Source organism: Microtus ochrogaster, unplaced genomic scaffold, assembly GCF_000317375.1.
Source record: "Microtus ochrogaster isolate Prairie Vole_2 unplaced genomic scaffold, MicOch1.0 UNK4, whole genome shotgun sequence".
Classification (NCBI taxonomy): Eukaryota; Metazoa; Chordata; class Mammalia; order Rodentia; family Cricetidae; genus Microtus; species Microtus ochrogaster.
This window is the reverse complement of record NW_004949102.1, coordinates 15,801,978-15,811,654: the sequence shown is the minus strand read 5'-3', so window position 1 is coordinate 15,811,654 and position 9,677 is coordinate 15,801,978. Positions and strand designations below refer to the sequence as shown.

The 9,677-nt window shown below is 40.7% G+C and overlaps 1 protein-coding gene across 1 annotated transcript in view; it reads left to right on the top strand.

Moving 5' to 3' along the window:
- Parp12 (poly(ADP-ribose) polymerase family member 12) overlaps positions 1-9,677 on the top strand; it is a 39,446-nt gene that overhangs the window by 14,521 nt on the left and 15,248 nt on the right. Inside the window, exons 4-6 of the mRNA XM_005365851.2 lie at positions 496-597; positions 4,042-4,165; positions 8,685-8,880. Of these exons, the coding sequence (XP_005365908.1) occupies positions 496-597; positions 4,042-4,165; positions 8,685-8,880 (422 nt within the window). The remainder of the gene's footprint in view (positions 1-495; positions 598-4,041; positions 4,166-8,684; positions 8,881-9,677) is intronic.

The following is a 9,677-nucleotide window of genomic DNA, read 5'->3' as shown; positions in this document are numbered from 1 at the left end:
AAAAAAAAAAAAAAAGAAAGAAAGAACTTAGCATGCCTGTCTTAAAGAGCTTATAAATAAACTAAAATTAAGAATATTGTATTTGAAGATGAAAACTTTCCATATATTACCTTTTTTATTGTTACTACCCAGTTCTAAAGACTTCATTGACAAGTATTTACTATAGAAACTAAATATAATTTTTAAAATGCCCTTCCATTTTTCCTTTCCTAGTGACTTGGATGGACAGTTGCAAAAAAAATACCCCTCTGTAATGTTCTGGGTTTAGTAAAAAGCTGTATGACTGAGTGTTCTGGGACTCACCGTAAAAGTCAGGTGCCTACCTGTGTGGTCAGGGTACTTTTATCCTTTAAGGGTAGGTTCTGTCAGTTTGCCTAGACCACTTTGGTAGTGTGTGGAGAGATGAACAGATTCTTTCTTTTTGCCATGCAGTACTGTAATCCTACATGAAAAGCATCAATGGACGCTGACCTATTTTGTATTTTTTCTTTGTAGAAAGAAAAGAGAGTTCAGGTTCTGTGTCACCAGGCACTCCTAGTCAGGAGGAGAGTGATCAGATTTGCTTGTACCACATTCGGAAGAGTTGTAGCTTTCAAGGTAAGTTAGAGGCTGTTCTCCCCTCGCATGGGAGGGAGACTGCTTCTCATTCTGGAACTGCTTTGAGGCACCCCTAAAGAGAGGAGGGGTCTTGCCAAACTAGTTCTGAATCTGTCCTGTTGAGAATGGAAGGAATTATTTGAATTTTTGAAAATGAAGCTGTAGATAAGCTTTTGGAAATATAGCAATCTGGGTCTGAACCAGGTGAGTGTCAAGTGACCATAGAACTTCCAGAAATAGGGCTACTAATCTAGTGGAAGCTAAAATAATTACTACTTCTCAAGGGTGACAGTAGGCCTAGGGGAGTCTCAGAAACTCGGAAGACCGCAGTGAAGAGGAGGAAGTACTTGTGTTAGCACTTGGGGGATTGCTCAGGGCTTCATATCAGGCCAGTGGTCCCTGCTTGGAACCTTTGCCTACCCTTTAGCACAAACAGTAATTCTTATGTGGGTCAGTGTTTTCACAAAAGCTTTGTATTCACTGACAGCTTAGCCTTTGACTGAAGATTCTTTCTCAGCTTCTGTGACTGTAGCCACCAAAATGTTTTGTTCCATTTTTAGTCTTTAGATGTCACACAAGCAGTTCATGAATATTTTCACTTTGTGAAGGGGTTAGAGAATACAGGCAGAACAGAAAGCCCTTCATCCTTTCCTCATGGTCAACACTTGGTGGATGTTGTGCCACTTGTTTTACATACTTTATTTCAAATTGAATTTTATTTATTTATTTTATGTGGATGGGGTGGTTTGCTTGCATGTACGTCTTTGCACCTAGTTTTTGCCTGGTGCCCAAGGAGGCCAGAAAAGGACATCTGATTCCTTAGAACTGGAGTTACAGAAGGTTTTGAGCCACCATATCAGTGCTGGGAATTAAACCTGGGTCCTCTAGAAGAGCAACCACTGAACCATCTCTATAGCCCCTTCATTCTTGTTTTTAAAAGATTTATTTATTTTTAGCTTTCCTCTCTCTTTCTTTAGATTTTATTCTGCTTGCTTTGTACTTTAAGGGTTCTTAAATGATCCTGTTTTATTTGTAGTACTTTTCATTGTGTCCAAGTACTTTTTACCTTTACCTTTCTCCTGTTGTCCCAAGAGATACAGGGAGGGAGGGGAGGTGAATGTGGGTGCTTTGCTTTCCAAATTGATTCCGTTTATGTAACTCACCTGGGAAGCCTAGAGCCTGGATTGCCGTGAGTTGGAGAACATTAGAAGAGAAACAAGAAAGCTGATAAATAGGGTGGAGGACTAGGGAAGATAGCCATGGAAGGGTTGCTTTCTGTTCCTACTGCTGTGACAAAATTCTCGCCAGCTGCTGTGGTCGAGGTGGCCTCTCCATCCGCCTGTGAGAATCCTGGCCTGTCCATCCAGTTCCAAGCTTGCTGTTAGCCACAGCCCTGGGTTCCTGGATCCTTTCTGAGACCTCAGTTTAGTGGGCACGAGGGAGTTACTGTTCGCTAGGAAGTGTTTTCTTCAGGGAGTTTTTCTTTGGGCCACCCAAGATTTGCCTGTACTTGGAGCTTATCAACATAACATTTCAACACTTGGGTGCTTTCTGCTCACTTCTTATCATTTCCTTTAGTGCCCTCAAGGAAGGAATAGGAACTCTGATTTGGCCACAGCCTCTGTACCATAACTTCAGCCTGGCCCAGTGCTTCATTATGAGAATCCAGTAGATCTCTGAGCCTAGAATGAGCCATATAAGGCCAGACTCTGTACAAGTCAGGGAGCTGCAAGGCCCCAAGGTGTCCATGCCCTGCCTTGTTGAATTTACGAGATTTCCTTGCCTGGACACCCCCAGCTTGTTTTCTGAGGCCCCTTGACCTAGTGCTCCTTTTTGCTTTGCAAAAACTACTGGCCCGCCAGGCGTTGGTGGCGCACGCCTTTAATCCCAGCACTTGGGAGGCAGAGGCAGGCGGATCTCTGTGAGTTCGAGACCAGCCTGGTCTACAAGAGCTAGTTCCAGGACAGGCTCCAAAACCACAGAGAAACCCTGTCTCGAAAAAACCAAAAAAAAAAAACAAACCAAAAAACTACTGGCCTGTTCTTTGACAAGCCCTAGCAATGTCAACATGTTCCTCTGTGGCACTCCCCCACTTTTTATAGAATCTTGGAAAGATCTGACATTGAGAAAGAATGTACAGATTTTAGGAAATTTTAATTTTTTAAGTGTTAAATTAGCTTAAATTCATTATTTTAAACTACAAATTAAAATGGATTAGCTGCAGTTAATAAGAAATGAATCTTAATCACCTTTTCCTTAGCAGCCAGGTAGGTCCTCTAAGAACAAATGATGGTTTCCTGGTGCTTGGGTGTCTGTCTAGAAAGATGTTACACAGGTACTGGTGTGCATGTCTCTATACTAAGTGCATGTGTATATTCGGTTTGTTCTTATATAGCACTAGCACACTTGGACCTTCCTTGTTTCACTTACCCCGCTGCTTACTTTTGAAGACTATATAATAAATACATGCGTAATACTCAATTAGAAGCATGCAAAATGTTGGAAGTCTTTTCTCATTCCTCTACAAGAAATATTGCATATGTATAGTTAGAATACTACTAATCTCTCTGTCTCCTAATTTGTATATAGAAACATTCTGCACCTGGATGAGTATCTTTCTAATAGTTTACTTCTTGGCTATATCTCCATGTCAGAATGCAGTGAACTGCCTTAGGCCTTTTTTCCTTTCCAGTACCCCCCCCCCACACACACACCATCTCTGTACAGATGCATCAGAAACTCACAGAGCTTTTGAAAGGAAGTGTCAGAGCCAGCCAGCCAGCATAAGCCAAGATGAAGCCGCATGCATGCTTGAAATGGAGGGCAGTGAGCCCTGTGGCACTTAGAAGACAGGAAAATAGAGGGGAGGACATGGATACTGTTGGACAGAGTAATACATGTGAAGACATGGGTGGGGTGAGTCTCTTAGCAGATACCCAGAGGATATCTCAAACCACCTTCAGTGGGATGTGTGAGGTTGAATGGATTCATCTCTTTCCCCTCCTTCCCTCCTTTCCTCCTTCTCTTCCTTCCTCTTAGGAATTGAACCTAAGGTTTTTGTCTAATACAGTTCTTTGTCGCTGAACTGTATTTCCAACCCCGTTTTTACTTTGAACTCCTGCCTCAGCCTCCCAAGTAGCTAAGATTATAGGCCTCAGCCATCAAGCTAGATTCTGGGATGGATTCTAAAATCTGGAATCTGACATTCTAGACTAACACATTTTTTATTTAAAACATCATTGTAATGTTCCATTTAAAGGGAAGACACACTTAGTAAGAACCATAGTATGTAAATGTCCAGGTAGAACTGCACTAACAAAACCCAACTTCCTCATAACTTCCCAGAATGTTCTCAGGTCAGTGATCAGGACCACTCCCATTGACAATTGAAGGGTGGGGACACAGTGTTTATTAGGGTATCTTACTACTTTGTTTCTGTTTTAGATAAGTGCTATCGAGTTCATTTTCATTTGCCGTATCGGTGGCAGTTCTTGGATGGAGGCAAATGGAAGGATTTGTACAACATGGAGCTTATTGAAGAGGCATATAGTAATCCCAGTAAAGAGAGGTAGGAGAATGAAAACGTTACCCTCATCCAGACTTTGTGCCCAGCGTGTGTTCGCAGCATAAGGGATTTAGTTAAACAATAGTATGAACATGCATGCGTATGTGTGCACGCAGATGCACACGCACCATCATGTAAGTTTGATCTGGAGATGGAAGCCTGAGTTTATACTGGCTTGTCTGTTCTCCTACTTTCCTCCATTTAGGAAGGAGCCATGAGAAAAGAGGTGGTACCAAGACCAGGTAACTTCACTTACTTGCTGCTAGGATTGATCACAGAAACAGTTACTTATTATTGCAGATAATCCAGATGATAAAATCTTTTCTGGAAAGTCACAGCTAAACTGTTTAACCTGAATGTTTTAAGTTTTTTTTTTTTTTTTTAGCATTTCACTCAGCCAATCATAGTGAAAACAGAAGTCTCAGATAGCCTTCTTTTAAATATTTAACCTTAGCTTGTGTTAGAACGACGTGCTGCAATATGTTGCTAAAAAGATAATTTAAAAAATCTTATTTTGGGCGTGGGCTGGGGAGGTGGCCGAGTAGGTAAGCAAGCATATGTTTCTCTGGCAGAGCCCTGCCTCGGTTCCTGAACCCACTTGGTGACTAAGAACTGTCTTGCAGAGGGTCCGATGCCCTCTTCTGGTCTCCTCAGACACTGCACTATGTGGTGAATACATGTAGACAAAATATTGCACCCAAGAAATAAAAATAAATAAACCTTTATTAAAAGAAAAAAAGGGTTTGGAATTTATTTCATTATTGTTTATATCTATGTGTGTCTGTGTGTCTGTGTGTGCATGTGAGTGCCTGCAGACGTCACAAAAGAGTATTATTGACTCCCCTGGCACTAGAGTTACAGGCAGTTGTGAGCTACCCACTATGGGTACTGGGAGCCAAACCCTCATCCTCTGTTAAAGCAGTAAGTGCTTTTAACTGCTGAGCCTCCTAAAAAGAGGATTTGAATGTCTAAAACGATTTTGAACTTAGAGTGCATATGTGCAAATTGCTATTGACTAAAATTGTGAAGCAAATTATTCTCCTTAGGAAGATTAAATAGCTCACATACCACCCATAATCTTTCTACTTGAAGAAAATTTTAGACAGTGTTGTGCATAAATATTTTAAGTATACATCTCAGTGACTTTTGACAAATATATTTGCTTTTGTAGCCAGTAGTCTGATTGAGATACAGTATCTCATCACTCTAGAAGGTTCTTCATTCAGCTCACTTTCCCAAGCTGTCTTCACTGACTTCTTTCACCGTAGATTAGTTTTGTTAGTTCTTGGACCTAAAAGTTGAACGGTTTGCTGTGTGCTGAAATGCCTGGAGTCTAACAGCATTGTGGTTTCTTTTCTTTTCCTTTTTGAGGCAGGATCTCATTTTTCAGCATAGGCTGCTCATAAACTGTCAGTCTGGCCAACACCTCCCAAGGGCTGGCATTACAGGGTTGTACTTTCACATCAGTTCAATACTTCTGGTATGGGCCAATCTTCTGTGCACCATATGTGTGTTTCTATTGGGAGAATTTCCAAAGGGGTCTTCCGGGAGATCTGCTGTGTTTGTCCTTGGCTTTGTCAGATGATAACAGATTGTCTTCCAGGTGATCATAGTACTTCCCAGTCCCTTAGCAGTATTTAATGATGTGTCTCCCTGATACTGGTACTGTTGACCATTTACATACTAACCAGTCAAGAGTGTAAAATGTTTTCTCAGTTTGTTTAGCCATGATTTCCACGTGTCCATTAGCTGTTAGGGTTCATTTGCTGTGCAGTGTCCATCCTTAATTGCATTTGCGAATAAAGAGAGCCATGTTTTTACCTATCCATTTACTTTTGAAGCAGTCTTTACATTTCTGCATATTAAATGTGAGTTTAAAAAAATTAGCGCTTTTACTCAGCTGATAGTGCCTTTAATGCAGAGAAATATTTATCCACCTTTCCCTTTATGGTTTTGTACTTTATGTATCTTAAGAAATCATTCTAAAAACAAAAAGAAATTCTCCTGAGTTTTCTTCTAAAAGTGAACATTTTAAGTATAACGCTATATTTAAATTTTTTTTTCATTCTTAGGTGAATCACCAGTTTCTTTAATACCTATTTTGAAAAGTTTTAATTAATTTGTTCGTGATTAAAATACTTGCCATAAAATTAAAACTACTGAATATGCTCATTATACAAGCTCATGACTACTCATTTCTGGAAGTTCATTTTTGAAACCACCAGAAGAGAGCCAAATTTGGTAAAATGTTAACACACCTTAGCTCATTTCAGCTCATTTTGATATTTGTTGTCAAATATCATCTTTTCTACATTCGTCTCCAGTGCCTCCTGTGGTGGTCACTGTGTCCGTCTATTTCCGGCCTCTGGTCAGTGCCTGTCTGAATCAGTCCCACACTATCTCTTTTACCTATTGGGGCGTAATACTAAGTTCTGGTATCTGGGAAGACAAAGGCTCCTCTTCCTCCTCCTCGCTACTCTCCTCATCCTCTTCCTCTTGCTGCTGCTTCTGCTTCTGGTTCTTGCTATTTTGGTCTTTAGGAATTTAAAATTTTCATCAGCTTACAGTTAATTCTGCTGTATTTTTTATTTGAAATTCCATGACTGTTGTGAGTTTGGGGAGAATTATGTCTTTATAATTTTTATGCAGACACATGCCCACTTTCTGAGCCTTGGTCTCCTCTAGAATTGCTGCTGGGATCCTGATGAAGTGGTAGACTGAGAGTTCTTTGCTTTATTCTTTATTCTCCTACCTTCTCTTTCATTTGCTTTTCATTTCTTTGCTGCATTTAGGGGAATTCTTCTCAGAGTCCCAGGCTACTAGTTCAGCCTCATATGAGATCCAGTGAGTCCGTCTGTGACTTTAAAATCTATGATATTATATTACTTATTCAAATGTTTTCATCAAGATTACCTGACCAATTTTTTTAGTCTTATAATCCTAACTTAGGCTTTTGATAACTAGCTAAAAAGAACCACTTTACACGTATTTGTATCTTAGAATGCTAGTTGATAGCCTCAGTAGTCTGATTCTGTTTGTTGTCAGCTACATTTTCTCATGGAGTCTTTTCCCACATGTGTTGTTTGATTTGATTTTGAGATATGTTTGATGAAACTTTATTTGTGGCAATTTTTGTGAGGTGAGTTCCTCCAAGAAATTGACGTTTGCTTTTCTGGAAACCAATATCTTTACAGCTAATTCCGATAAAGAAGTATGCAACAGTCTAAAACTTGTGTGAGGCTTGACTGGTTGAGAGTCCTGAGGGGGTTTTCCTCTTCTCTCCAAAGCCAATGTGCATACAGCTGAGTGTCCTTCCTGACTGCCTTAGCATGGCATGTTCCTGGGACCTAGCTATACAGAAGTCTGTCTATCTTCTCTCCTCTGTCCTTCCTTCTAGCACACCCATCTTTCTTTTGTCCAGATGGACTCTCAAGTAACCCAGGCTGACCTCAAACTCTGTGTAGCCGAGAATGACCTTGAACCTCTGATCCTGTCTAGACCTCCCAAGTACTGGGATTACAGGTGTGTGCTACGCTACCAGGTCTGGCTAGAAGTATGTCTTCTGAGTTCAGTCTGTGGAATAGATCTGTAATCCCATCTAGTTGGGAAGGTGAGGCAGGAGGATCACAAGTTCAGGACCTGCCTGGGCAACTTAATGACTGCTTCAAAATGAAGAGAGACCTGGGGTATAGCTCAATTGAGGAATGCTGTGAAATTCCCAGTTCAGTATCTAAAGGGGGAAAAAAATCTCTCCTTAGATGTGGCCTCCTTTCTTCCCCGGATTTTGCATTCACATGTGTCCCCCACCTCCTTGCCTTAGCTGCTAAAAATATGTCATTAGTCATTGACCCTGTCCTCACTCCCCTTGGTCTTGGAGCAGTATCACGTTTAGAAAGGAGCCTGGACTGGTGGCTAGCCATGTAGGCTGTGCGGCCAGACTATCTCCTTCATCCCGTGTCTGCTGGCTGTTGTTGCTCAGATGTGTTTCTTAGCTCTCATGGGCTTTTGTTTTTCCATTTGTTGCATGGAGATACTAGCCTCATCCCATAGGACTGTAAAGATTGACTATGCTATACATAAATTATTTTATGCATGGGTTGGCAAATGCTCAGTATAGGCTAACTGTTGTTGCTTCTGTTTTCTAAGGATTTCTCTTCTTTTTTTTTTTTTAACAGCTTAGTAATACATTTTATTTTTGTAGTCTTGGAGATCAAACTGGTTCATGCTAGGCCAATGCTCTGCCCTAGCCACATCTCCAGTCTTAATTATTTTGAAGAAGAGTCAGCATTTTCTGAATTTTACAGTGAAAGGATTTTCATGATAACCCGTCTTCTGTATCATCCTGATTTTCACAGAGCAGAGGTGACAATCTTGTAAAGCAGGTTTCCCTGCCGCTGGAAACATTTCTACAACTGTACAACATATTTACTATTTGCACATCTATATTCTCATAGGTGGAAGCAGAATCACCTGTGTTGTTTAATTGGTGAAATTTTAATCTGCTCTTCATTTTCTTTTCCAGGATAGTGTACACAGAGTCAGCTGCTGGCTTACGCTTGGTTAACTTAGACTTTGATTCCATGAAGTTTGGTAGTACTGTGGCTCGCAGGCTCTCCACCGCTTCTTCAGTCACCAAACCCCCGCATTTCATTCTCACTACTGACTGGGTTTGGTACTGGATGGATGAGTTTGGTTCTTGGCAGGAATATGGAAGACAAGTAAGTGTGATAATAAAAAGGGATGGCAATTTTGTATAAGATGAAGCATCCACTCTAAACAGAAGCACAAAGATGCCAGGGAGTGTACTTGGTAGACCTGGATGACAGTGCATCTTTACAGTCCTGTCTTGAATGATTAGATATCTTAGCTCATGAGAATTGAATGTTAAATAACTGTCATGATGTCAGCTTTCTTCATTGATTTTTGTTAGTTAACAGAAAACTCTGGAGCTAGTGCCTAAACTGTAGTATAAAGTTGAAGGCTTTCAAATTGCTTTTTTTGCCTGTTTCTGCAATTTCAGAAGATAGCAGTGTATGAGAATATGATTTATATCAGCAATTGACTTGGAACCCAAATCAGGTAACTCACTGTCAATTATATGAAGATGTCAACAAAGGCTGGGATCAAAAGATCTGGGGACTTTACAGAAATGAAGTTATGTGGAGAGAGTCATTTATGTAGAAATCCTTTTCCACAGTGAAAATTATCTTGGGGACCTGATGGTACTTGCACTCCCTGACCTTGGAGGTTGCGTTGAGGCTTGGGTTTCTTGTTCTTAACTATATGTAGAATGCCCTTCTCTGATCCCATTTTTATGTAAACTCCACAAGGACAGAACATTTCTCTTTTACCATGGGTGCATCTTCCATGCTTAGAATGATATATTGCGGCTTCTTCAGAAATAGATGGCTACCAAAGGCAACAGTCATTTTTTATTTGATGATCCCTCTGGCTCTGGGGGGAGACAGGGGCAGCCCTGTTGATGTAGCACAAAGAGCCCTGGCTCTGGGGGGGG